The sequence below is a fragment of the Lolium rigidum genome, chromosome 5 (genome assembly GCF_022539505.1).
Source record: "Lolium rigidum isolate FL_2022 chromosome 5, APGP_CSIRO_Lrig_0.1, whole genome shotgun sequence".
Classification (NCBI taxonomy): Eukaryota; Viridiplantae; Streptophyta; class Magnoliopsida; order Poales; family Poaceae; genus Lolium; species Lolium rigidum.
Window position 1 is genome coordinate 63,109,948 of NC_061512.1, and position 27,292 is coordinate 63,137,239.

General features: G+C 45.2%; 4 protein-coding genes across 4 annotated transcripts; 1 reads left to right on the plus strand and 3 right to left on the minus strand.

Annotated features, from left to right (window-relative positions):
• Positions 1 to 1,294: 1,294 nt before the first annotated feature.
• On the plus strand, positions 1,295 to 4,261 carry LOC124654143 (RNA pseudouridine synthase 1-like). Its single transcript, XM_047193175.1, has 2 exons — positions 1,295 to 1,637; positions 3,375 to 4,261. Exons 1-2 carry the CDS (start codon positions 1,295 to 1,297, stop codon positions 4,055 to 4,057), a joined length of 1,026 nt encoding a protein of 341 aa, XP_047049131.1. The 3' UTR covers positions 4,058 to 4,261.
• A 1,056-nt stretch (positions 4,262 to 5,317) lies between these two features.
• Positions 5,318 to 6,517, minus strand: LOC124654501 (DNA-directed RNA polymerases II, IV and V subunit 9B). The gene is made up of 4 exons (XM_047193501.1): positions 6,474 to 6,517; positions 6,308 to 6,383; positions 5,768 to 5,926; positions 5,318 to 5,678 (listed from the first exon to the last, which is right to left on the minus strand). Exons 1-4 carry the CDS (start codon positions 6,500 to 6,502, stop codon positions 5,598 to 5,600), a joined length of 345 nt encoding a protein of 114 aa, XP_047049457.1. The 5' UTR covers positions 6,503 to 6,517; the 3' UTR covers positions 5,318 to 5,597.
• A 2,951-nt stretch (positions 6,518 to 9,468) lies between these two features.
• On the minus strand, positions 9,469 to 11,767 carry LOC124657996 (aspartyl protease family protein 1-like). Its single transcript, XM_047196449.1, has 5 exons — positions 11,380 to 11,767; positions 10,681 to 11,289; positions 10,167 to 10,555; positions 10,014 to 10,085; positions 9,469 to 9,882 (listed from the first exon to the last, which is right to left on the minus strand). The coding sequence occupies exons 1-5, from the start codon at positions 11,685 to 11,687 to the stop codon at positions 9,680 to 9,682; spliced, it is 1,581 nt and encodes a 526-aa protein (XP_047052405.1). The 5' UTR covers positions 11,688 to 11,767; the 3' UTR covers positions 9,469 to 9,679.
• Positions 11,768 to 20,078: 8,311 nt separating this feature from the next.
• LOC124651308 lies at positions 20,079 to 26,542 on the minus strand. The gene is made up of 8 exons (XM_047190408.1): positions 26,094 to 26,542; positions 25,567 to 25,729; positions 25,030 to 25,230; positions 22,466 to 22,708; positions 21,754 to 21,901; positions 21,367 to 21,432; positions 20,796 to 20,964; positions 20,079 to 20,706 (listed from the first exon to the last, which is right to left on the minus strand). Exons 1-8 carry the CDS (start codon positions 26,521 to 26,523, stop codon positions 20,345 to 20,347), a joined length of 1,782 nt encoding a protein of 593 aa, XP_047046364.1. The 5' UTR covers positions 26,524 to 26,542; the 3' UTR covers positions 20,079 to 20,344.
• Between the last annotated feature and the right edge of the window lie 750 nt (positions 26,543 to 27,292).

Here is a 27,292-nt window from a genome sequence, read left to right on the forward strand (position 1 = left end):
AACTAAATGAACCACTCTATATCATATCGCTGGGATATACTACCTCGGTTCCATAATATAAGCCGTTTTAGCAAAACAAAAGTTCGCTAAAACAGCTTATATTATGGAACAGAGCGATAGATCACAAATACTTTTAAACAAGCAGAGACCAGAGGTTAGCAAATAGATAAGATAAGCACAAATCTATTGTCATGGAGTATCGTGTGTGCTCACAAAGTCAAACTCACAAATATTTTAGCTTAAAATAATGTACAGCGTAAAGCAGTATATATGCTAAAACCAAATCCAAACCAAAAAAATATGTTGGAAAATTCATTATTGAGCGCATTCTGTTATGTGATACCATATTAGTGCTTACTCTAATTCCTGCCGAAGGGCGTCAAACAGCTCCCTCTTGGTCTTTTTCTCAGCGCCAGGAGTCTTCAGAACTTTGCTTTGCTCCACCATCATCATAGTATTTTTCTTCATATCCTCCTGAAATCCAATATAAAAAAAGGGTTTAGTCCCGATGTGCGAACTAACTATTCCATTAATCAATCCAATCTCACATAAAAGCAATGTGAGGAAAATGTGATGAAAAATACATTGCATAACATAGCTACTGGGCAAAAGTCAAAACTTATACATTAGTACATTGTGCAGAATTATCCTGCCACACGAAATTTCCTGTTGATCACATGAAGAAGGCACAAAAAAGAATGCTTCCAAATGACTAGGTGATTTTTTACGCTCAGCAGTAGCACAAAATGCTCGAAAGAGTCCATAGCCATGACCGTGGTGGCTTCTCTACTAATCTATACTCCATCTGCCACCTTGCAATCAGAGACCTCACAACGACGGACCTCGGCACCGAGAGCAAGATCGCAAGCAGGCGGGGGGAGAAGGGGATTAGAAAGAGGAAGGATGTGGTAGAAGGGCCGGAAGCATACGTTGGCCTTGAGCTGGGCGATGATCTTCATGCGGAGCGCGTCGACGGTGCCGTCGTTCTTGAGCGACTCCAGCACCTCCTCCGGCTGCACCACCTTCGACGACGACCCCATCCTGCCCCACTCCCCAAATCGGTAAATCACCCACCGTCACCTCCCGCTCCTCAGCCCTCGAGCTTCAGATTCGCAGCGGAACCTCTTCAGAAGACCGCAGGACGCCCAGGGCAGGTGGTGGGCGCCCGCGGCTCGCCGGAGTAGGCGGGGACGGAGGAGGTTAGGGTTGGTTTTCTTCCGCTGGGGACAGGAGAAGAGAGCGGGGAGCAAGACGACTCTTTTTTTTATTGGGTCCGGTCTCCTCTGTGGATGAAATGACGAGACTACCCCTCCTCCTCCCTCTCCTCTCGCCTCGCATCGCCTCCCCACCGCCACCCGCGCGCCGCATCGCCGTAGCCGCCGCGGTAGCAGGCGTCGAGGACGCGGCCATGTCGGCTGAGTCTACCGGGGAGTACCCGTGCCCAGTGTCCCCTCCCTACCCGGCCGCCTCCAAGGACGTGGAGCTCCGGCGCGCCATGACCGCTTCCGCCCGCTCCGGCGCCTACTCCTCCGCCACCATCGTGTTCGAGGACGAGTGGCTCTCCGTAGTCGACAAGCCCGCCGGCGTCTACTGCGAGGCCCTCCTCTCCGCCCTCCCCTGCTCCACCGAAGCTGCAGGTACATCAAAATGCTCTAGAATATAGACAGATCGCTCAGTTAGTAGGCAGTGTCAATTTTCTTTAGAGCAACCTTTTGATAGTAGCACTGTGATGCTGCTCGTGTGTGGCAATTTCAAGAGTTGTTCTTGCTGGGAAATTCAGATTTGGTTGCTTTCTGCCTACTGTAGACATGTATTTAGCAATGCCAGAGGATTGCACATTTAACTGATCTAATTGAAACATTACAACCAAGTGAACCAACAGTATTGACAATTCTGGCAGAGGAAGACCAGAAACCCACTTTTTCTTTGTGGATTCTAAGAGCAAATGCTTGCAGATTAGTTATGATTTAGGAAGTGGCAATGCACGACTAGTTTGTTGGACAAAAATTGAACTTCCTTTTCTAACAGTATGCCACCTTTTTTTTGTTAGTTATATTTACCTCTGGGAGCTCTCTTGTCGCTGGTCAGGACTTGGTCTCATTCGTAAGATTTGCTCTTATATCAGTTCACGTAGAGTTGGGTTTCTGCAAGTAGTAGTTGATATTGAAAAGTCTCCTTTTACTTGCAGACTTAAAATGCAATATGGATGTAATGCGCAGTTGCATATATACGTGTGGTGATGGACTGATGGCAAGGGTTACAGTAGTCTGCAATGTATGCAAACTAAGCTTGTAGATTGCCTAAATCTCTCTAGTTCGAAGCAGATAAGAATGAGCTACGCAGTGAACTCACTACAAGCTCAATCCCACCAGCTGAATGCTGAAACTTATGACTTCAACTAGTAAGACATGACGCTATGATGATGTGCATAATGCCACAAGCGCACATCTGAAAAACTTTTGAATCTATTCACCATTTCACACGCGTCTACAGTAAGTTTGAGCTTCATACAGCAACAGATATGAACCTGAGCAGATGAAGAAGCATAAGGGTTTTCAGAGTTCTGTAATACTCTAAAAGACTGGAAGGTATGAGTACCTTTGCAGTGTCAGACAGTTAGTTAATTGATTTTCCAAATAGAACCAACCGAAACAAATGGCTATAGGACCGAATTCATCATTTTTCTATTGGATGTAAATTGGATAGACGGGTGGGCCATATTGTGGGACTATATGTTCTATTTTTTCCCATTGGGGAATCGTATGCGCGACCATGTTCTAGTATTCTTGCACGAAATAATCTTGAAAAGTTTGTTGAGATGGTCAAATGAGTTCCCTCACTTGTTAGCAGTTCTTCTGACAGCAATTTTCTTTAGAGCAAGCTTTTGATAGCAACTGATGCCAGGCTAGGAGTTATAACCTGAGAATTCTTTTCTGAAATGTGTACAATTTAACTGCAAATAAACATTCAATATTTTAATACCTGATACTCCTTCCATTCCTATGAATAAGGCGTACAAGCATTGCAATACACAACTTTGCCAAAAAAAAAACTGATCAACCATACCTCGATTGTGTTGTATAAAGTTGATATCGTCGGATTCGTATTGAAAAACTCTTTCTAATGATACCAATTTTATATTAGATAGATAATTTTCATATATTTGGACTAATTCTTGGTCAAATAGAAATCTTGGAAAACGCATGCACCTTATTCATGGGAAAGGAGGGAGTATAGTGTAGGTGTTTAGAATATTTTGGTACAGTTAAAGTGGCCTTCACAATTTAAGGTTGTGACCTATCTATTACTGTGAGTTCCTATTGTTACTGATTTTTTCTATTTCTAACTAAATGAAACTCTTTCATTACCCACAGGGAATCCTTCAAATAGACCTAACCTTCACCTTGCCAACAGGCTGGATCGTGATACTAGTGGTCTCATGGTCATCACCAAATGCAACAAGGTTGCAGGTAAGCTGGTGAAGGCCTTTACTGAGCACAAAGTCAAGAAAACATATCTTGCTCTTTGCATAGGTTACCCACCGTCGTGGGACAAGATTAAGATATGTTCTGGCCATGGGCGATCGAAACACGGTGCTTGGCGTGTGTATGCAATGTCTGATGTTGGCCGAACACTGCCAGGGGGGTCCTCTGTAAGGGACATGAGCACAAAATTTGAATTGTTAGGAACCAATGGTAAAGGACAGTTTAGAGAACCATCTAATGTTGATAGTGATGATATAGAGTTGATTACTGTGCAAGAGAAGGCGGCTGACCATACTTCAAACGGTGATGTGAAGAACGACATGATTTTTGTTAGAGCCTATCCTCAAAGTGGTCGGACACATCAGATTCGTCTGCACTGTCAGTACCTTGGGTTCCCTATCAGAGGGGATGTAAAGTACGGAGGAGTGATCGAGTGGAACGATGTGGCTTGTGATGGTCATGCGTTGCATGCAGAGAGTTTGTCATTTGTACACCCAGTCACTGAATTGCCTGTCACATTCCGAGCACCTCTCCCTTCATGGGCAAATGAAGTTATTTCAACAATGGGATGAAATACCCTGGAGCCTATTTGTGATGCATGGCTCTCCAGTTTTACTGAAAGTTTCGACAATGTTTAACTGACAGAAGCACCTCTTGGATGTCCTCACAGAGAGCAATACTCGTCAGTGATCATGGGAAAGAGAATTCTAACACTTTTTTTGTGGCTCGATAGTAGCTTTATGGGTGAACAATCCTGGACATATGTAATTAATGATTCGAGCAAAATTTTGAATTTCGTTTTTGCTGTACAATATCGAGATTGCTCTTGTAGTATAATTATGAGATACATTGTGTAGTCTGTAGCAAGTGAGATGGTTGTTAAAGCATTATTATAGTACTGCGGTTGTAAGCGTGCATGTTGTACCATAGGGTAATCCAGTTATCCTTTTCTGCTAGACCCAACAAATTTAAGATTCAGATATGTATTTGCTCTATAAAAAAATGGTACTCCTATAATTAGATTGTTTTGGCATCTCAAATAAGATTCTGGACAGACCTGCTCCAAAAAAAGGGGTGGCCAAATTGCAATAATTGTCCGCTTTGCAACCAAATTCAAGAATCGGTTGATCACCTCCTATTTAGAATTTGAGGAAATTTTAGCTTGGACCGGTTTCCATGACACCCACCCATCCACTTTGGCAAACGAGGCAATTATTAAAGATTGGTGGACAAACCTAGCTCTGGAGAAAAGAAAAGAGAGAAGGCTATGGCCTCCTTGATTGTCCTTATGTCTTGGGAGATTTGGAAGAAGTGAAATGCAAAGGTTTTCCGGCATCATGCAACAGCCACACGGGGTTTCTTGAGTAATGTAATATCAGAGAGTAGTTTCTTTAAATACAAAGTCCTAACATGTGTCCTACGCTTTAAACCGCAAAACTATCAACTATTCTTATTTAATGAAAATGGTAAGTCTTTTGCCTTGTTTAAAAAAAAGCCAATCTAAATCATCGTTAGCTTGAATAATTCCACAGTAGCTTCAGCAGTTAATCTCAAGTACAAATAATTCCACCACTATGAATATGATGAAAACTGCGTGTCAAGCTTGTATTTGACCTGGATGAACACACTTTAAGATCTGGATTCAGCAATGTAAAATGTTTCAATATTTTGGCACCTCAAATGCAATTCTGCACAGACCAGCTTGTTGCTTGGTTTTAATGGTCATTTCAGTGATAACTGGAAAACTGTTACCTGTCCGTTCAAATTTTCAAACAGCTGCATAAGAGTATACCAGTTAATCTACAACAGAACAGCCAATGCAAATCAAAATTATTGAGTCCTCTGTTGATTGTTTGCTTGAATGAATGAAAATTCAGAACATGCTCTGTTCTCAAGATTTACTGCTTAAGCTACTGCAAAAATTGCAGAAGGGAACACAACACCAACAAAATTGTCCTCATCCCATCCTTTGATTTGATTGCTTTCCTCTCCAGATGTATTTGAAACATACGAATCAATTAATGCTACTTTGGGGAAACAATCTCTTGGGAAGAAAAAAACATCTCTCTGAATGTTGCATGAGTTGAATTCACTGGTTGGCTGATCAAAATCTCATTCTCTCCATCGATGGCCGCAGCTTGGGTTGCAGCAGACGAAGAACAGCGTCATCCCTTCTTCCCCCCTCGCGGTGGCCTACAGAACAGCAGAACCAAGGTTCAAAAACTTTGTAGCTAAACCTCTGAATAAGATCAACAATTTGTGTTTGGCTTGAATTTGTTTACCTGGAAGAAGACAGCTTCGCCGTGGCCACAGACGGCGCACCGGACCTCCTTGGTGCGGGGCAGAGTCGGGTCGCCGGCGACGTCCTGGAGCACCTGGGTGAACTCTCCGGCGCTGTGGTGCACGATGTTCCTGTAGACACAGTTGTTGTCTGCGACCTCCTGCAATTCCAGAGCATTTCAATTGATACAACAGAAGGTATAGTGTATATTGCACAAGTGAAGGAACAAGACTGTCTAGGTACAACAATAGACTAATCTAACGAGCTCTACTTCAGTAGGAGTATGTCACAAGTTTTTTGACAGCCTTGCGCACTTCCATTTCAACTCAATCTGCTCAATCTCATTTCTTCCTAAGAATAGTACGGTCAGGCCACTCCTCAATTAATCTACCACAGATTGTACAATACCGAAGGATTGCTGCTCTTCTCATCTTGTTCCACAGACATATAGACGGCACAATAGTTTCCAGGAACATAGTGATAAGACTTAAAGGGCGAAGAAATCTTTGGATGGGCTGAGGAGAGAAAGAGAAATAGAAACCTGGTGGTCGCAGTTCCTGCAGGCGAAGAGGAGCGCCTTCTGGTCCCTGTCCTCCTTGGGATACAGTATGTTGTTGCTGCCCCCACACAAAAAAGAAAAAAAGATCTGATGACCAAATCCATCGCCCAAACAAGGAAACAACAAGGAAAGCCTGGCCGCTGCTTACCATTCACGGCAAAACTTCATGGCACTCATGGCTGCTGCTACTGGTTGGGGGGCAAGTTGACGCCTGTATGCTTCCTCCCCTCCTGCTCGCCTCTCTCGGAGCTCAGATCTTTCTGTTTGAGGTGTTTCTCCGGCGGCGGGGAGCTGAGTGGGATGCTGTTCTGGACTAGATTTGGTGGAGGTCGGCTTTCACTCTTCGGGGGAGTGCTGCCTGTGGGAAGATTGAAGTCAGAGAGGTTGGCGACGACAAGAGGGGGTAAAATAGGGAACGTGTTGGAGGAGAATGTCCTTTTCCGATGCAAGTTGTCGCATGGTGTTTCTTCTCCTCTTGCGATGCTGCCTGCGTGTGGGGACACCATATGAGATCCATAGAGGGAAATGCTACGTTTAATGGCATGCTTAACTGAGCCTAATTAATAAATGCATTGATCCACTCCACCATTTGAAACATTGACCACGAAATTAACAGCACAATCCCAAACTCACGCACGCCTCCTCGTCTCTCTCGTCTCCTCCTTCTCTTTAGACTACTCATAGTGGGAGTAACTCACTAAGAATGCTAAGTCATTCAACTCAGCAGAATTTACTTTATGTGGCGAGTGAGTTAATGAGGAGAGAGGAGGATGGAGTAACATAGCTAGTTACTGTAACATCACACTTCTCAAGATACAATGAGTCTATAAGCTAATTAATGAAGACATATATGATACTACTTTGATGTTACTAACCACAATGAAGGTAGTAACATAGAGCAGTAACATGTACATGTTACTACTCTATGTTACTTCCCACTATGACTAGTCTTACTACTTATTGCTTCTCAAGCACGAGCATCGACCAGTTCTTCCCATGGGAGCTCTACCGCTAATTTTAGAGAAAATCTCCAATTTAGTTTATGAAGTTGCCCTGGATGTGCACTTTGGTCATGAATTTGCAAATCGTGAATTATGGATCAAGAAGTTGCCCCCGTGCGAGTGTTTTGGTCATTCCCTCACGACCAATGTTAGTTTGCTGGCGTGGGCAACTACTTTTTTGCAAATTGCCCACTAAAAAGTCAAACCAAGTACTAAAAAATTAGAGAAACAAATTTTAGGGGGCAAATTTTTTTTACCATGTCAGCAAACTAACGGTCACCGTGACGGAGTAACCGGGCAATTTTTTGACCTATAGTTCACAATTTGCAAGTTCGTGACCAAAATACACATCCGGGGCAACATCATAGACCAAATTGGGGGGGGGGGGTCTGCCAATCTAATTCCATCCTAGTCTGGTATTTTTGTCTATTCGTTGATACAAGGTAGTATGTTGTAGGATGCATCCACAGTACATCATCTATTTATTCCGTGTTTTCATCTCAATTTATCACACATGGATCTGCTCTGCTTCTTCCGATCAGACGATCTCCTTGCTGTTTCTTTCCGCTTGTGCAATCCGGCTCCATCAATTCAAGTTGGAGGCCTAGTTGCTTCATAATTTCATTTTCTTTCGTAATTTCCTTTTCTGTAATGTCTTCTAGAATTAGGAGACACCCTTCAGGTTATGAAAAATATCAGAGACCACAAAAGATTGAAGAACTTACTCAATCTCAAAGGAGTGCTCTTGATCATTTTTTTAGCAAAAGAATCAAATGTATCTCATGAAGAACTAATTGAAGATTTTATCTCAAGAAATGTTAGAATGATGTCACATTTCCGCTAAAGAATGGAGTACTTTTGACTTTTATAAGGTCACTGCGCTTACCCATAAGATGTAATTCATGTAAAAAAATTTGTATCACCAACTTGATAATAAAAATATTATATAAAACCCTAATTTTTAAATTGTGAATGGTTACCCATCGACGTATCTTAGTTTCACTTCAGGCGTGGAGAGGGTTCTGAATCCCTCTACCAAGTCCAGGAAGGAGATTGGTTAGAGAAACCGAACTAGCATGTGGTTGTATAGTTGTGAGGGCAGTGGGGCCTCACTCCATTAAAGTTTAAACCATGGAAAAAATAGCGCGTTCTTTCGACGTTTTAGCGGCGCTATAGCATATTTAGAAGATGAACGTTACGCTATGCATAATTTGCTCGCTATGGCGCTAATCTTGTTATAAGCGGTGCTAAGCTCGCTATTTGTTGTATCGTTATAGCGTGCTAGAAAAAAGTTATGGAACTAGAAGCAGCCCACGAGCCCCCGGTTCCAAGCTAGCGCAACTCAACTCCACGTCGGCAACCCACTAGTCGCCACTTTCGACTCCCTACGCAGCGCGGCGGTGGCGGCTACAGCAGCAGCGTAGCCTCCGCGTGCCACGTCCCGACCAAAATCACTAGGAGGACGCGTGCCTCGACCAGGAACTCGATCTGATGTTGGTCTTCGCCGTCAGGTCACCACCTCTTCCGCAGCACGCGATAGTCATATCTAGTTTTATCTAGTACCGTAAAGTAGTTCAGTAGTGGTAGCTGTAGCCCGCACACACCATGGTTTAGCTCTATAGTTCTTAGGTCAGTTCAGCTTTGTACTTCTTAGTTCAGTTCAGTTACATAGTTCGTGTCTTCGTATTTCATATTTTGTCTCTTTATAGAGGAAGGGAAAACGTGTTGATATAATTCAGTAAGAACTAGTTAATTAGTTATGCGTGTATTACTCCGGACAATTTTTTAGCTGGTGAAATCCCGACATATATGCTATACCTTTTAATTTTCTATTTTTTGCGACCTATTTTGAAAAATAGCGTGTTATTAGCACGTTATAACTTGCATAGAGTTTATAGCAGGACCATGCTATTTCATTAGAGCGCTATTTTTTTCCTTGGTACTTTAAACCCTAGGTTAACATTTTGATGTCTTTATAAAGACGAAATATTTTTTAGTGGGAGAGCGCATGTGGTGACTTTGTCAATCAAGACCACCGAATTAGTTTTCTTGAACTCAGTCTCTCAGAGATGTTGGGTAGGATGTGCGTGGGCGCATTTATAGAGGGGAGCGTATATGTATATACGTATTTACGAGTGTACATGTGTATAGAAATCTTTAGCAGGGCACACTCGCGCAAAAATTAAATACACGGCACATGAGCCTCGCCACTGTGATCCTGGTACAAAGCCGTAGAACACTTACAAATCAATCAGTAAAACTCATTCTATAAATGAACGACCTACTGTATGTGGTGTATGAATGTACATCAAAATTCAAGCCCAACTTTTAAATATGTACACCGCTTCTCCCGTCAGACCACGGCCAGGAGGGGAAGCAGCAGCGTGAGGGCGAAGGCGAGTCGGCCTCCGAGGGCACGGCGGCTGCCGCCTGACCCGGGCTGCCTCGGGGACACCGGCGCCGCGCCGGGGTATTCGCTCCGCCGCGGCTGTATTTGAGTCGCCGACGTCGGCCCGGGGGCCGCGCCGTCGTTCTCCATCGTCACGTTCTTGTAACCTGCAGTTGGTCAGTCGGTTGCAACAATTAATCAATCAAGCACTGGTCGATCATACTGCAGTTGATCAATCAGTTACAAACATTCCTCTCTTTCTTGCTGGGATTAGTGCTATGATGATCGATGAACTTACAGTCGAACTCGTGCCAGCCGAGGACGGACCTCTCCCTGTCGAACACCACCTTGAGGCCGGTCATGAAGTTCTCTGCATGTATCAGCAGCAGCCAAACAGTCAGCAACGGAAAGATGGAAGAAAGCAAAGACAGCAGCGTGTGTGCGTGCGTACGGCCAATGATGTCGACGGTGATGTCGTTCTTTAGCACGGCGAGGCAGTAGCCGAGGACGACGACCCGGCCGTCGCTAGTTTGGCCGCCGATGATGACGAAGGGCTCCTTAACCGGAAACACGGCTCCGCCACCGGTCGTGAGGGTCACCACCGGCGTGGACAGCTTCGTTTGGCCGCTGGTCACCTCGTAGCAGTACTCGAAGGGGATGTAGGCGCTGAGGTTGGCCCTCTTCTCACGGACCTGGGAGTTGAAGCTGGTGGCCAGGTCCGTGTAGGCCGGGTCGTTGAGGTAGGTGTAGGACGTGCCGGAGTCCACCACGGCGGTGAACTCCGCCGCCACCGCCTCCCCCGCCACGCTCATCCCCGTCACGCTGATGTTGTACGTCGGGCTGCAGCAAGCAAGAAAGTAGCTCAGACTTTAAAACATGGACTGGAATGCGGGCCCATCTTACTCGACAGTTTGTGCGGTGCGGTTTGTTAGTGGCAAGGCACGACTGACGGACTGAGTACTTACTGTCTGTTGCTGACGATGAAGGGCGTCTCCGCCTGGCCGCGGAGGCCGGCGTCACCGAAGTTGATGCGGCCGAGGCCGTCCGGGCTGAAGCACATGGAGAAGCTGTCGGAGGCGACGAGTCCGGCGGCGGCCAGCACGCTCGGCACCGAAACCTTCTCTATGCCGAGGCCCAGCAGGCCGTCCACGGCGGCGCCGTCCAGGAACGCGCCCGTCTGCACCTGCCCGCACCCCAACACCACCGGCGCGTCCACCGGCTCGCCGCCGACGACGCTCTCCCGTTCCCGGCTGAAGTGGATCACGTCTTCCACGAGCACCCCGGAGGAGGAGGTGTTGGCGGAGACGTACCTGACGGTGTACGGGCAGCTGCTGTTGACGGCGTTGCAGGCGTTGGGCCGGTCGCAGAGCGCGTGGCCGCAGCCCACCGGCTTGCTGGTCGACGACTTCCCGGGGCTGTACGGCCGGAGCGCAACACCTGGCGTTGACGCGTTGTTGTCCATGGGCGCGCAGTGCTTGCAGTCACAGGGCACCCAGAAGAGGTCGCTGCCGGTGTCCAGCGCCACCAGGAACGTCGCGCTCGGCGTGCCCACGGCCACCTCCGCGTAGTGGATCCTGCAAACCAGTGAGTCGATCGATCAGTGGCGGGAACTATGGAGCATGGTCAATGAATGGATGGCTGGTCCGGCGCGCGCGCTAACGTACGATCCGTCGAGTTGGTAGGTGATGTTGCCGTCGGCGAACGTGAGGAGGCCCTTCCCGCTGTCGGCGAGGCCGCGGCGGGCTATGTGGGCGCGGTCGTGGTGGTACAGCGCGGAGTAGTACTCCGGCGAGCCCTGCGCCTCGTCCCACCACGCGGCCGCCGGGTGGCCCCGCGCCTCGGCCCACCGCTTCACCACGGGGGAGGACCGGTGGTGGAGGTCGAACCCGATCCCTGCCGCCTCACCGAGAGCGGCGAGCACCGTGGCGACGGCGACGAGGTGCAGGCAGGCAGTGGTGGTGGAGCGAGCCATGGTGAGCAGGGGGAGGCGTGCTGGGACGGCAAGAGGAGCGCGGTTGGTGCACGCGGCGGCAGCATCGTCGAGCTTAAAGACGCGTACGGGACGGCGATGAAGTCAAAGTCTTCTGTGGCTGTGCTTGTCACGACGTCAACTCTGGCCTCTTGGTGGTGAGACTGGGCAGGCTTCGTCGAAGGATGGCCGGAGGAGGAAGGGACGGCGACTGGTTGGACCGACGTGGCCGAGTGAGCTTCGTGTTGGTAAGGCAGGGGATGGACCCTTCTTGCGATTATGTCCCTATTGTTTCCGCGATTTCTTATGTGTGCCATGTCCCTCAATGTGTTCATCAACAATATTTTGACGGTTTTGCTCATTCTGGGCTAGCTGAGAAATAGATTAATGCCTTGTTAGCTTTTTGCCGTTATATGCAAGTGGGTTCCACCAGCCTTATTTCTTTGGGTGTGTCTAAGTTTTAGTTGGCTGAGACTTAACTTATGTCTTAGTCAGTGTGTTTCGATGTGGGTCTAAACAAAGTAAAAACAACAACAAACACGAATATTGAAGCAGAAACAAAATCTAACAATGTAGCACGTGACTGAGACATACAGCTAGCTGAAACTTAGCAATTCCTTATTTCTTTCCCATCATTCTCAACCTTAGGAGATAAGAGAGTCGGCCACCCAACTCACTGGAGTCGGGCTAACAGGGGGCCAACGAAGAAGAAACATAGCGTTGGAGGTGCTGGTTGCTGGTTGCTGACATCATAGGAGAAGAGAACTGCTTAGAGGCCTAATCGAGGTGGTGGTAGACCGCTGAAGGAGGAGCTCGTGGTAGTGCGGGGAGGCGAGGGGAACCCTGCCGCAAGCAGGGTGGGCGGTGGTGGTTGCAAGGGAGGCGTGGCTCGCCGGAAGGTGGAGAGGAGAAGTGCCTCGCCGAAGTTAGAGAAGAACATCACAGAGAAGGAGAGGTCATGATATCAGTCGGCTTAGTTCTCGGTCGACTGGGAGCTAGAGAGACCCATATTTGGATGCTGAAATTACACAAGATTATTAAGTTCTCAAGATATTATGGTTTTTGGCTCGTCCAAAGTCCAAACCAGGGTCAAGTCTTTTTTTTATTGCGACAGGCTGGTTTTTCATCTGGCGCCGAGAGATGATGTTATTTTACCAAACTACACCATACTTTTCGATATGAAATAATTTTGACTTTGTGCCAGGCAGTTGGAGGTGCCGAGCTGGCCCACATAACCTCCAGTATAAAGAAATTCAAGCATAGAAAAATATGCTGTATTTTTCTTCTTGTTCACTGAACCTGTTCCTTTCGGTTCCTTTGTCTTTTTTTTTTTTTTTTTTTTTTTTTTTTGCGAATTCGGTTCCTTTGTCTTTGCATTGCTCAGGTAGAACATGCAGAGCCGTCAGCTCAATCGTGGCAACTGCACATCGATCGATGCGCGTAGAGTAAAATCTGAATTCAAAGAAGCGCAGAACGTCAACTAGGCAAATAGGATATTACATCGTTATTCTTCATATGTTATTGTAATCGAGATTCGAGTGTGACAAGACAACAAATCGATTGAGTCTAGAAGGACACAAGTTGACCTTGGGATGCAGATGCAGCAAGGTGTTGCAAGCTAAGCCCACATCAGAACTGTAGCGCTGTTTTGTGCATGACCAACCGACCGAGTCCACGGTTTCGTACTATCCCGTGCATCTACGTGCAGAGCATGGTGACATCGCCGACCAAGCTCCTGGATAACACAATGTCATGACTCTCGTGCACGTTGGTAACTCCTATGGTTCGCTTGAATTCTACGAAAAATTAATCGACCAAATAATGCAAAGTAATTGGAGAGAATACATCTTTTCCCGCGTTCAATTTAGTTTTATCTTTATTATTTCCTCATATCCATAATAAATATTTAGAATTAGCTCAATTTAGTCTAAATGGAAGTTGTTGATTGTGCTACATCATCGTTCAACACTTAACGCTCATCGTTACCCTACTAGGGAAACAACTATATATAGATGAGTTACTCGTGGCCAGGGCGGAGCTGGACTGAAAATTTCCCTGATGCACGTCCAAGCTTGCAACCTTGCTAGCTGATTTTTTTTCCTCCATGATGCAACTTTTCTCACGGTAATCTGATGCACTTGCCTTATAAATCTCACAAAGTAGTAATAATTTTTTCTTTTACCTGCATCAGGTCAGCCTATGCAGATCCACCCCTGCTCGTGGCGCATCAAAAAAGTAGTGCCGCCACAACTATATAACTGCAACGCACTAGGAAATGATGTGTGTGCCCTATGGCGCACCTCTAATACTAGTGTGCCACGCCTATCCTTTGGCCTAGCTGGTAGATGCGCCCCCCTTAGCCGATTTTTTAGATTCTTCAAAATTAAAAAGGAACATAGAGTTTTTCAAGTTTTAGATTTCGATACAAAAAAAGATTACCCGTAGCGCACCAAAATGGGAGTGCGCCCTACTCCCGCTAAGTAAGCCATATCCTCACCCCCATCCACACAACCTTTATCCTTCGGATCCTTCCTCTCTCACCTTTCTCTTCTTCCTCCCTCTCTCTCGGACACATGAGATATGGAGGCTTTCCTCTCCGACGACCCCTGCCTCCTTCTCATGCCGCCTGACGTCGCCAGCCTCCAGCGATGGCCCTGCCTCCTCAAGCGTCGGTCCTACCTCCTCAAGCATCGGCCGTCCGCCCACCCCTCAATCCTCAAGCGCCAGCCATCGGCACCTGCCTCCTCAAGCGTCGACCGCCCATCCCTCCCACGTCCCTCCTCTCCGCAGCCACATTCCCCTCCCTGCACCACGGCTAGGGTTACGATAATGAACATATTAATAAACAATTCGCAAAAAACGGCAAAAAATTGCAAAGAAAAATTGCAAATAAATTGAATTTAAAAATGTACCCGTGGTGCACCGAGTTTCCTTACCCGTGGTGCACGACGCGGTGCGCCACAACTACCTGCATTACCCATGGTGCACCAAACCATGCACCACGACTACTTTCTACCAGTGGCGCGCTAGCCGTGGCGCACGGATGATGTTCCACAGGTAGCAAAATCCGATGCGCTAAGATAACCTTTTCCCTAGTAGTGTTACACGTATCGAGACCGCCAATTTGCATCGGATGTCACAAAGTTTTCAACATAAAAGTAAAAGTAAGTTAAAAAAATCACCACACAATCCAAAATCAGAAATTTAGTTGTTTTTCCCTAACTAATTCATCCTACGCTATCGAAAAATCTTTACTGCTCCTTACATCTAATGTATAGGTCTTAGGTGTATCCTTAGTTAGGTTATCAATACTAAAACTATATGCACTGGAACGGAGAGAGTATTAAAGCGTCGGTGGTATGACAGTTTTCTTATGGGAAGCGCAGGCCGTCGGTCGGCGGATCTGGGCGTGAAAATCGGTTGCAGTCCGCGCCGTCCGATCGTGATCTAACGATCAGCATAAGCCACGACGTAGTTTTGCATTCTGGTCCTCATTTTTTGAGAAATCAACCCGCGGTCCTAACTTCTTCGGCTAATACGGAAGGGGTGTACCTTTTAGGCCATGTCTTTCCCGATATTTACAACAAATATGCCACCGTGCAGATTTATCCCTAGGACTGAGGGTATTACAACAAAAATAATCACCCGGTATACAAAAAAAATACCATTACAACAAAAATGATTGAACATTTATAAAAATGTAAAATTACAATAAAGTGGTTAAACAAAATAGTTTTTTGCTCCATATTTATTTGCAACAAAATTCCCCAACAGTTTTATCAAAAGTCATAGTCTATTACAACAAAATATGTATGTTTACAAAAAGTGCAAAGTGGTCAAGCAACAAATAATATGCTACAAATTAAATTACAACAAAAATCACCTACTATTTTATCCAAAGTCACAAATGGTTACAACAAATAAAAATTCACTTGGTTATTAGCATCAACAAAAAAATAAAAAATGTTATCTCTTTACAACAATTGTTAACAACAATTCCTACAAAAATTACTGGTTGTTTACAACAATAATTCATCATCTTACTCATGTGTTTTACAGTGAAAACATTGTTGGACCTAAAAAAGTAAGCCCATATAAACCGACGAGCGAGCCAGGACGACCGATCGCTGGTCGTCCCGTATATCGCAACCAAATCAAATCTCGGTCAGCTATCCTCGCCTAAAATATCCTCCTCTAATCCCGTATCTGTCAGTTGTACCTGCAGTTTACTACACCTTCCTATCCTCGCACGATGTGTTACACTTCCGGCAGCGGAAGGTCAACACCGGCAGCCTGGTCGACCCTGTCGTCATTGCTGCTGCTCGTAGACAACTGACTCTCAGCGGCCTGCAAACCAAGCTAGGCGCAATAGGCAATACAACAAGAGTACACCACACAGGGCTACGACACATCATCTGATTACGTAGGTCTGCTTCCGTCAAGATTATTATTAAGGTAATTTCTTCTAGTTCTCGTGCATCGATCAGGTGTCTGGGCTCGCCGTCCGCATCAGTTGTTTCGCGCTTGCTCGCCCTGAGTGGCCGACGATTGTCATCTGTTTCTGATCTTGTTGCCGTGGATAGGGTTTGCGCATCAGGTACCTTCTCTTGGCTCAGATTGGTCGACGGCTTTATTTGTTTTATCAATATACTTAAAGTTTATCAAAGAAGATGAATTTCTATATTTCTTTTCTTGTGTGGGCATGATCCCCAAGAGTTATACAGAGAGAATGTCAAAAAACTGCGGGAAAGAAGTGGGATTCCATCACCCAGCATCTGTCGAATCACACTCCACCCGACCTTTGCCAAAGAGCATCTGAAGAAGATATGGCTGGTAGTTTCCTCTTCTCCGCAAAGTGCGCATCGCCCATTCAATGGCCCTCTGCGGTGTGCAATCAACTCTGTCATCGGCAGTCTGTCCAAAGCTAACTGCCAGGTGAAAATATGAACTTTTAGCGGGATCTTGGCAGCCCACATGTCCCTAAAGTGGGCCACTGAAGCTCCGCGAGACAGCGCATTGTACATCGAGCTAACCGTGTACACTCCAGAGGGATCAAGCGTCCAGGAGACCTTGTCGTGACCAAGAAGGAGGTGTGTGTTATCTAGGAGGGCATGTTGCTGATCCCATTCCGCTCTACCCTGTCCATCAAGGGTCCGTCAAGTCTGAGGTGGTCCTGTCCTTCACATGGCTGAGCTACCGAGATCCTCTGATTCTCACAAATACTAAAGATAAGCGGGAAGCGCTCCCTCAACACTCCCCCACCTCAGCCCATCTATCATACCAGAATTGAGTCTATTGACCATTATGGACTTCGTGCTTAGCCCCGATCTTGAAAAGGTCTTTGATCTGATGCAAGCTATTCCAGAATGCCGAGCCCCCGTGTCCTCTACATGCAAAGATATCTTCCGTGTCAGTGTATTTTGCCCTAATCAGCCTTGCCCAAATGGATCCATCGTCCTGATACAGCTTCCACACCCATTTTAACATCAAGGCGATGTTCATCTTCTTGGAGTTGAGAAGGCCCAGCCCTCCCACTTCGCGAGGTCTACACACTCCCGGTCAGCTAACCTAACCATATGGTATTTCCGTTTAGGGCATGTCCCCTCCCAGAAAAACTTGGCTCTAAGGGTGTCAAATCTTGCATGGATCCCGTCCTGAAGTAAGAACATTCCCATTGTGAACATTGGAAGGCTGGCCATTGCGAACATATAGAGGCAAGACTTGTGACTTCATGAGGCAAGAATCATAATGACTTGGAATACAAGAAGCGTTAGAATCCTTAAAGAGCTCCTAGTATATATTCTAACATCTCCCTCTGTCGTAGCGGAAAGTAAACTGAAGCGAACGATTACGGCTGGATTTGAAGTCTCGCATTTCCATCATGTCTTGTCATCATCAGTGTCCTCTTATGGAGCCTTCTCTTCCCTCCCGCAATCACGACGGAGTGTCATGGACGCAAGTAATATGACGCGGACGCTTTGACTGGGTTTGTTGCCGATGACTTGTTGTAGATTTTCTCCTTTATGTCGATGTCGGGGTAGTCGGTCGTGAACTCGTGATGTAGTCATGCTCGATGATATAGTCATCGTAGGTGTAGCCATTCCGGGCGCAAGACGGAGGTTTAGTCATGGAAGAGGAGGCACCTTGCAGATACATTCCGAGACCGACATTTTGCATCTTAAAAGGTATCGTCGGGGCCATGTTTTGCACCTTGAGGGGTACCGTCGCATGATATTTAGCGGATGCCAGAGAACGATGTAGTAGGTGAGTACAACTAGTTTTGTCTCGACTTGAGGTAGTCCACCAAGCAGACAACAAATTATGCGCGAGGATGGAGTGTGTGACACGTGCATGGTGCGCCACCGATTCATGCACCGACTTGATGCTTGAGATGCGCGTGCAAATTAAAGTGATGGCAGTGTTGCCGCACAGGTGGAGATAAGAAGCGGCAGCACAAGGCGTAGGTCGTCGATGTAGAGTCGACGTGCGAATGGGGTTTGTTGTAGCCAACCAGATCTGATCGCCGTGGAGCCAAAGCGACTCGGTTGTGATCCGTGTTTCGGCGTCCAGACCGCATGCGTGTGTTGCCCTAGCCAGGCACGTGAAAATGGTCCGACTCAGATCTGGCCTTAGACTTGGCCCTGTTGGCCTCGAGGCCAATTTAAAAGTCCATAGGCCGGCCCATTACTGAAAAGTTAATGACCTCCTTGGCTCGATAGGTGTTCCGGGTCGACCCAAATTTTAGCTTTTGTAGCAATTGCTCTGGCGAAGGATGTCGATGCCCGACGCGTTAGGGTCACGAGTGATTGTAAAAATGTCATCCAAAGCATAGCAGAAGGCATGATGGGAGTCTATGCTCAATTTGTGCGGGAGATTAGAGATCGAGGCCCGCAACGAGTTCATCGAGCTTGAGTTTAGTCATGAAGGTCGTGGATCAAATAAAGAAGCGCATAGCCTGGCTCGTAGTGTAGTTTATGAGAGGCAGGGTCGTAGAGTTTGGTTGTTAAGGACCTGTTTGGTTCCCAGCCACACTTTGCCAAGCCAAAGTTTGGCAATTTGGCATGTGTTTGGTTCTCGCCACACTTTAGAGCTGCCACACTTCACTATCCATATGGCCTACTTATCATAGAGTGATTTTTTTGCCAACTTTTGCCACACTTTGTGGCTTCCAAAATCCCAGCCACACTTTTGTGGCTGCCACACTTGCCAAAATTAGGCTTGGCAAAGTGTGGCTGGGAACCAAACAGGCCCTAAATCCGCCGGAAGGTGATTGTATTCCCCTGTTTATGGAGGTTTAATAAAGGCGGTGAATCTAAAAAAAAATAGCTTATGTACATTTGTTTTTTTACAATGTCCACACTATACTATACCATTCTTTAAACGGAATGGCTAGAAATCAGGCGCCTGATTTTTAGTATGTGTATCAGTCGACGCTTTTAGCCTTTGGATTTTGCCTCGCGATTTGTGCAGTGTGAGAACGTAGTGAGTTTCCACTAGGTTGAAACTGAGAATTTAATGAGTTTCAACTAGGTTGAAACTGATAATTAGTACTATTTTTATAAGTTACAACTATATTGAAACTGAGATTTGTCACATGACATCAGGCGACTGAGACATATTATGTCTCAGTCGCCTGAGACCTAGACTCGCCCTTCTTTAAAATAATTGTCATAGAACAATAAACTAGATATGAATTACTCCTTTCGTCTATAAATAAATGTGTGAGGTTTATCTAAATCTAGATGTATCTAGACACTAAATAGCATCTAGACATATTTAGATTTAGATAAATCTTAAAATCTATTTATGGCCAGAGGTAGCATAAAGTTTACAAAGGAACCACAGATCAACTTCAGCTCTTTTTCACATCAAGTTTAAAATGGTACTCCGTGAACCATGGAGTACATTAATCTGATCAAGTATGGTACGCTGAAGGCTGATCGGTAGACTTGATCGATCTGGTGATGTACAGAGCCAAGGGAAGCAGTACTCGTGAAAGAAAAGAAACAAGAGGCGCACATCGGTACATGAAGAACCAAGGTGTGTTTTTGTACACAAGTTCTGCGCTGTTCGCCGAAGCTATCAGGCAACAGAAAATAGTATTCAGAGCTAATCAAGCTGTACTTGTGTACCCATGGATTCCAAGTCTTGTATGTGGGTCGATTCCGCTGACCCAATGGGTCACTCAGTGCCATCCCAACTGGTCCGATTTCCGTATGAGGCCGATCCAACAGCCAAGTTTTATGGGTTGGGTCCGGATGGGTCGGCCCGGCTTATGCCCATCCCTAACTTACATGACATGGCAGCTTTTGGTCTGTCTTTTTTTTTTTTTTTTTTTTTGCGGGTACCTTTTGGTCTGTCAGCATAATAACTACTCGAAACAACAGCTTGTCAAAGTTGAAAACACTAGATGGGCACAACATATTTAGCACTATGGCTATATACGAGTTCCAACCTACATTAGCTCCTTGTGCAAGGGCCTAGCGCAAACAACAGCTTGCCAAAGTTGAATCCTGACTGTTCTAACCTACATTAGCTCTTTGTGCAAGGGCCTAGCGCAAAACTGTGTTCTCTCTGAATCAAAGATACACGGTTCTGGTATATATATTCTTCTCTTCGAAACCAGAGCTGTCCAAAAACAGGACATGATAAGCCGGCTCCTACCGTCTTGTTGGACTCTTGTACGGCGGGAGAAGATGGTACCTTTTCACATGATCTTTCCTTGACCTACAGTGTGACACGAGCCGCTCGTCATCCACCTCCCCGGTGTCCGATAACTGCACGCCATAGTCCAGCAATCTCCTGACATCCCTTGGAATGGGGCTTTGCCACTGGCCGTCCCACCAAGCATGCGGGAGGAGCGGGGTTAAGGCGCATTGGTGCAGCTGGTGCGGGCAGCTCAAGGGTCCGGCGTATCTGTTCCAGACATGGCCCCAGCCAACCTGTGTGGACAGCCCATCCACCAATAGATTACTGTGGATGCTGCTTAAGAATGTGAAGTTTGCTCCTGAGGGCCCGTGACCTAACACCCAGCAAATTCGCAACAAACTAAATCAGTTTGGAGACTACAAAATAATAATGTTTCGGCGAGAGGAGCACAAGGATCTGTACCATGCATATTTGCTGCAGCTAATGCCGCAATGAGCTGCACATAGGTTGTTCCCACACGTCGGTGTGCCCCAGTGACAACTGCGTACCTGGCGCTTGAAGCCAGAAAGAAATCAACAAAGGCTGCCCACCTCGGAGCTGATCCCCAGTCTTTTGAACGAAAACCCAAGGGCTGCACAGGAGAGTTCACTTTACTTGCGGAGAACACAAATGCGCTGCTTGGGATGGGCTACCAAGTACCAAGTACATGATGTAGAAATGCTCATACTTAATAATGGTGTTAACTTAAGTGGATTGTACCATAACTGCAGTAGAAATCGTTTTATTTACTTATTCCTCAACTGCAATTGTTCAGTGATTCGGAAACTAGAGAATATGAAAAGTTCATAAAACATCACAAGATTCTAGTGTCTGGAACATGTGTACTACCAATGCAGTACATTTATGAAACTTGGAATATGTCTGATCTTGATTATACTTTATAAACATAACATTCATTCCTCAAGATTTCAGCAAGTAGCTATAACCTATCAGAAGATGTAGAGGATGAAGTGAAAATCTTTAGGTAACATACCTTATCGTTACCATTCATCTCTACATCAATACGCTTGGCAAAGAGTTTGTAATCAAAATAAGTTACCTGCCCAGAATGTATAGAATAGTTAACCGATTTTCCAAAAATTGTAAGGTGTCAGGTGGGATCGCCCTAAATCCCAATTTGCACTAGAATTGCCAAAATGAACAAGAAGTGGGATTTAGGCAGGATCTCACTTACATCTCTACCAAATTAATAACTAATAATATACTCCCTCCATTCCATACTAGTTGTCGCTGATTTAGTACAAAGTTGTACTAAATCAGCGACAACTAATGAGGAATAGAGAGAGTATTAATCTAACATGACCCGCAATGCTCACATCCATACAAAGTTCATCTGAGAATATTCAACCAAGCAACTAACCTCTGCAAAATCACTGATCTCTTGCTTTATCTCCTTAACAAATGATGGTGTGTCTGAGATCAATGCCACCCGAGGTGTCCCTTTCAAACGAGAAATCTGTATAGCTCTGTGAATGCAACTAACTGCAGCAGTTTTTGCTCGTACTGGCCTAGTAACAAAATCAGTTATCTTCAGCTTCCCAAGTCAAATGATGCGGAACAGTTGCAAATAAAGATGATCTGCATGGCATAGGTGTCGACATTCTCATGCTGAAATATAAGGTGCTAGGACTTTTACTCAGCAACTACCATATGCATCTCTTTGTCCAGCTTCTAAAATAGTGATCAATCATTACTCTCAAATTCTGAGTTTTTTTAACTATCCTCCTTGTTGAGAGCAGTGGGCATGAGATGACATACTTTGTATTTCTCACCAGAATGGAAAGGACTAAACTTAAGTTCATAAAGTTATACACCAGTAAGAAATAACCACAAAAGATTGACTAAGGTTAGGGTCTACAACTTCAGGTAGGGAGCAGAATATATATGTTGTGAAGTGTAGAAGTTCGGACTTAAGTTGTAGGACTAAGGTTAGGGCCATTTCCATCAGTTCGTACTTTTGGTTGCGTTAGCTAGTGCATGAAGCCTCTATTCATGTGAATATGATGTCAATAGTGAATGTTGAAGAGTTACAACAGTTTTATATAATTCATGCAGCATATAGTATTTCATACCTATTGGCCATCATTCGCATGTGCAGAACAATATCTGGACTTGAACCGTTCAATGCCCACTGAACTGCTTTCTGCACAGTCTGGGAGGGAGATATGATTACTCGCATAAGTTCCCCAAATGTATTAGGACGGGCATGTAACGAGCCCAGGGATCCAAAAAGTGTTGACGCAGCAGTTTTGATTTTGGGATGAATATTTTTCAGAAAGAACTGTACCCCAACTGCATCAGTTGTGCCATCAAACCTAGTGTTGTGGACATACAACACATGTCAGCATGCTTTGTTCTGTACATTTAGCTTTCTCATGAACATTTGGTGAACAGAAAAAAAAAATCTAAGCAAACAAAACAGAATATAAATTGAAAATTGAGTTATGTCAGTAATGAACTTAATTTATGGATAAACATGGAAAAAATGATGGAAAAAAAAGAAAATATTCATTTCATGCGGTATTTGTATTAGACCCTGGACTGCACCACTAGCTGGCCCATACGGCGCTACAGGGGAACCATCTGTCTTGTTTCTAGTCAGATTGAAAGCAAACGTACTTGTAACTAACATCTTCTAATGGTACATCAGCAAAGGAGTAGGAACCCTAGATATATCTCCTGTGTTTGGGGCACCTCATGCATCGTATTCCTGATATTTTCCTCTACATATTTTGCAAATTACGGAAGTGCTATGAGAAGTCATCTGACAGGTGGCAAAATTTTAAGCTTAGAGCCTGAAACTCAATATAAAGAAGGGTGGACTGAATAGAAATTAGAAATACCAGGCAAAATCATTTAATGGTTGGCACTTCTTTTAGGCCTTGTTTACTTCTAGTAAATTTGAAGTGTATTCCAGGGGATTATCCTGGATCCCGAAAAATCCTCAATAGTGCGTTTACTAAGTATGTATTGGATGGGATAGTCCCAAGATGTCCCTAGGGTTGCAGGCGGGATCCCGTGAAAGTCCCGCTTCTAGTTCATTTTGTCATTTTCTAGTTCAAAATTTTGGGCAAATTTTAAACTAGAAAATGACAAAATGAACTAGAAGCGGGACTATCGCAGGATCTCGCTTGCAACCCTAGATATCCACCATAAACCCTCTTATTTTTGTCTAGATTAAAACTCTCCGTCATACTGCTGTATTCAGGTGGAAGTGTATTTGAGGGGATTGGAGGTGATTGGGTGCAATGGAGGGATTCGCCAAATCCCCTCCCATCCCGAAACCCCTTGGGCTGGAAACAACAAAGAAGTAAACCAAGCCTTAGCAGTGTTTTAAAGTTCATAACCTTCATTAAGGTATATTGGGTAAGCATTGCGTCATTAAGTGTTTGATTTTTCTTCTTTTGCTTCATGAAACAGGGACAGTTTCGAACATAACAGAAACTGAGGGAATCACTGCTTTTGGGTATAGATCTAGCGTCTGAACATAATAAGATTCAATAAACCATCCTTGCCAACAAAATCTTCAAGTTACTCGGTACTATGGTACCCGATCTCAAACTATATGCATCTGTTAAGGAACAGCTGTGTGCATCAAGCTATCAACCAATGAAGATGCTGGGCTATTCGCCTCCTTTTCTGGGAAAAAAAAAGGCCTCGAAAAAATTCTGAACATGTAGTAAATCAGAAAATAAAAGGTTTAAGTGTCTAAACAGGTAAACAATTACATTTCAACAAAATAAAATTTATTTGTACTGTACTAAGAGTCCAAAAGGATATTTCAAACAAAGAAAATCATGATGTTTATACTTGTAATGTCAGCTCATATCATTGCAGTTGCTAGAAGATAATTAAACTTTTTTGTTCCCAGAATGGAGAACGGAAAACATGATCAGGAATAGGTGTACGGTATTTTACCAAAAGAAAGTGCTAAAGTTTTCTATTGTAAAACAGTAAATGGAAAATCACAAAACCGAAAGCACAGACGTTGACAGATTCATATCTATACAAGCACTGCCAAGGCATCTGACTCGAAGAACCGAAACAAGAGAGATCTGAAGAAAATTTGACAACTGAAATTGTTTCTCAATTCATTGTTGCTCTAGCGTACACTAAACATCAAATTTGGTAGTCCAAACACAGCAGTCAAAAGGAAGAACCATCTTGAACAAGTTGGGAGGAAATGAAATGCTTAGCACTTAGCATTCAGCACTCAATGATTCAGGGTACTAACTTCAGTTTGATGTAATATCTATATTGCACATTTACTTTCTCCAGTTCATTCTTGCAAAATAACCATTATGAATATCTAGAAGTAAGCATAAACCTGTAAAATATTCCCCACATGAAAAACCTCATTTAATTAGCTTTTCTTTTAATTTTTCTGACTGCAACTGCATACGCACATGTCAATGCACAGGAAACAAGAACTAACTTGCACACAGAAATTGGGGATTGACCAACATCTTTGTATTTTCTACCTAACACCTTGAAATGATTTGCATCAAAAGTTTGGCAAGTGTTAAAAGCAAGAAATCAAATCATGCCTGGAAGCTCGAGCAAAGGGGGAACAAGAAAAAAAATAAGTGTACAAAGAGTGTAACTGATTGTATTAGTTTGCAAGTGTAGTGCTAACCAGATGATTGGATCTTTCCAGCTATTCCAGTCACTACAAAGGACATTCGTCTCTGATGGATTTTCAAAATTATCAACCCTGACATTCAGATCTCTACCATATGTTTGGGCACATCGGTTTTTCCTCCATAAATGCTTGATTTCTCCAATAGTAAATGAGTGGTCGGTATAAGAAATGTACTGTCCAAAAGGATATAATCCCCTGCTAAACAAACAGACAGATGGTAAGAGGATAGTGAGGATCAATAACAACAATTTACATGCTACATTTCTAAACCATTTGCATCAAATTACGATACGGCTTCACAGTGACTATGGCACCTAAGTATAAAATCAAACTTAGCACTAAATTTGCTTTTGCTTGGAACCTAAAGACATAAGTGGGAAAGCATCATAGATAAGAAGAAAAGCAACTTGAGTGCAAATGTGTGCCTGGTTTGCCCAATGATCAGGGACTGGATTAACATAACACTCAGAGCATAAGTGGGAAAGCATCATAGATAAAGAAGAAAAGCAACTTGAGTGCAAATGCGTATGCCTGGTTTGCCCAATGATCAGGGACCGGTTTAACATAACACTCAGAGCTGCTGCGGTCAGTATCTTGTACATCTCATTGCCAAACCCAGCTTCAGATGCTTTCCCCAACACAAAGCCTTGTCTGCAGAATTCAAGTGCAGGCAGCGATCTGACCCTCGCAGCTCCTGACAAGTTAATTGAAGAAGTAAGCATCTGGGCTGTTCAACCAACCTACGAACTGCAAGTTTTTCTATTGAAAACTAGGCCGGCTAGCCATGGCCTCTTGACAACATCGAGTAGTTCTAATTGTTTATGCTGACGAACGAAAAAACACAACGCCGATATAATTTCGAAATTGGATTACAGCAGGAACGAAATGAGAGCTGCATTCAGATCCAGACACGGGCTATGTTTTGTTTTGATAAATGGAATCCAGACCTGTCCACGAGAGTGGGAGAACAGGCAGTACTGATAGAATGAAACAACACTAGTACAATGCAAGGGCATGCGAAACTGAGGCACTGGGTCAGGTTAGTGAGTATTACGCACCGTGGAGCAGGAAGTGGCGCCGGATGAGCTCGCGAACCCGGAGGCTGGCGGCCTCCGTCGACGCACCGCCGGCGGCAACCTCCCCCATCCTCTCCACCGTCGCGCACGTAGCCCTGCCGGCCTCTCCGGCCGCCGGTTTCCCCGATCCCAGGGTCTCGTGAGGCGGTTCAACATAGAGCCCGTCCGAGAGGGCGGATACGGGAGGCGGGTCAAAGGAGGGTTCTTCCGAGAAGGTGGCGGAGAGGGGAGGCGGCTCAACGGAGAGCTCTTCCGAGCTGGCCAAGGGGAGGGACGAAGAAGAGGGGGGTTTGAAGGGTGTAGGCGCCTGGTGGTGGAGGAGGAAAAGGGCGGCGGCGGAGACGGCTGCCAGGAGGAAGGCTCGCCGGAGCAGGAGCAAGAGCGAGCGGCCGCGAAGCCATCGCCCCCGCATGAAGCTGGCTGCGATGCGAGTGTGGATCTAGCCAGCCCCCAAATGGACCGCGGCGCCGAGTCGGCCATAAGCAACATTCCTATTTTAATAAGAAACTAAACTTTCATTAAAATTTTGTTATATAATACAAATTTTGTTGAGGTTCATCGTTCTAGCGACGTGACCAGCCTTTGCACGTTAAGGTCGATGCGCCGCCGCTCAAAGTTCATGAGCAACCGACTAGCCTCCTCCATTCGCGCCCTCTCGCGGAAAATGTTCATGACACGGGCTAGGATGACATCGTCGCGCTCCTGCCAGGTTTGGGCAAGACGCTCCCAATGCGTCGTCTCGCAGGACTCGAGGATGGCCTTCTGCACTAGGCCTGCCAACCGTGGCCCATATATATTCCGGTCCTCATCCTCCGCCTCACTTCCTCCTCGTCTTTTGCGTCAAACTCGTTGAAATAGTCATAGTCCAAAGGGTCCTTCTGTAGTGGCGGTGGATGCAACTCGGTGAGGCAAGTTGCAAGTGAGGAGGCTAGAAGCTAGGAGAAGTGTGGGGCAATTTTTCGTCATAGGGTGACTCGGTGATACCCCTGGTATTTAGCTGGTGGGGTGATGTTTCTGTTTTTAGGGCATAAGGCTCTTGCGGCATGTTTCTTGACCCATTCTTGAGTTATAGGTATTGAGTTGTGGATTCACATTTTGTTATGCATGCTCTTGGCATGACTATATTAAATAATAAAATATACATATGTTTATTGAACTGTCCCTCGGAGACACGGTCGAGA

What these genes read in the sequence shown, in the direction of transcription:
- LOC124657996 (XM_047196449.1), bottom strand. Translation starts at nt 11,687, where the DNA reads ATGGCTCGCTCCACCACCACTGCCTGCCTGCACCTCGTCGCCGTCGCC. An exon ending in CACCGTCGACATCATTGGCC is followed by an intron (nt 10,086 to 10,166) that starts GTACGCACGCAC and finishes TGATACATGCAG; the next exon opens with AGAACTTCATGACCGGCCTC. An exon ending in CGGCTGGCACGAGTTCGACT is followed by an intron (nt 9,883 to 10,013) that starts GTAAGTTCATCG and finishes GACCAACTGCAG; the next exon opens with GTTACAAGAACGTGACGATG.
- LOC124651308 (XM_047190408.1), bottom strand. Translation starts at nt 26,523, where the DNA reads ATGCGGGGGCGATGGCTTCGCGGCCGCTCGCTCTTGCTCCTGCTCCGG. An exon ending in ATGCGAATGATGGCCAATAG is followed by an intron (nt 21,902 to 22,465) that starts GTATGAAATACT and finishes TTTTGTTACTAG; the next exon opens with GCCAGTACGAGCAAAAACTG. An exon ending in AGATCAGTGATTTTGCAGAG is followed by an intron (nt 21,433 to 21,753) that starts GTTAGTTGCTTG and finishes CATTCTGGGCAG; the next exon opens with GTAACTTATTTTGATTACAA.
- LOC124654143 (XM_047193175.1), top strand. Translation starts at nt 1,295, where the DNA reads ATGACGAGACTACCCCTCCTCCTCCCTCTCCTCTCGCCTCGCATCGCC. An exon ending in CTGCTCCACCGAAGCTGCAG is followed by an intron (nt 1,638 to 3,374) that starts GTACATCAAAAT and finishes CATTACCCACAG; the next exon opens with GGAATCCTTCAAATAGACCT.
- LOC124654501 (XM_047193501.1), bottom strand. Translation starts at nt 6,502, where the DNA reads ATGAGTGCCATGAAGTTTTGCCGTGAATG. An exon ending in ATGAAGTTTTGCCGTGAATG is followed by an intron (nt 6,384 to 6,473) that starts GTAAGCAGCGGC and finishes GTGTGGGGGCAG; the next exon opens with CAACAACATACTGTATCCCA. An exon ending in GCAGGAACTGCGACCACCAG is followed by an intron (nt 5,927 to 6,307) that starts GTTTCTATTTCT and finishes CTGGAATTGCAG; the next exon opens with GAGGTCGCAGACAACAACTG.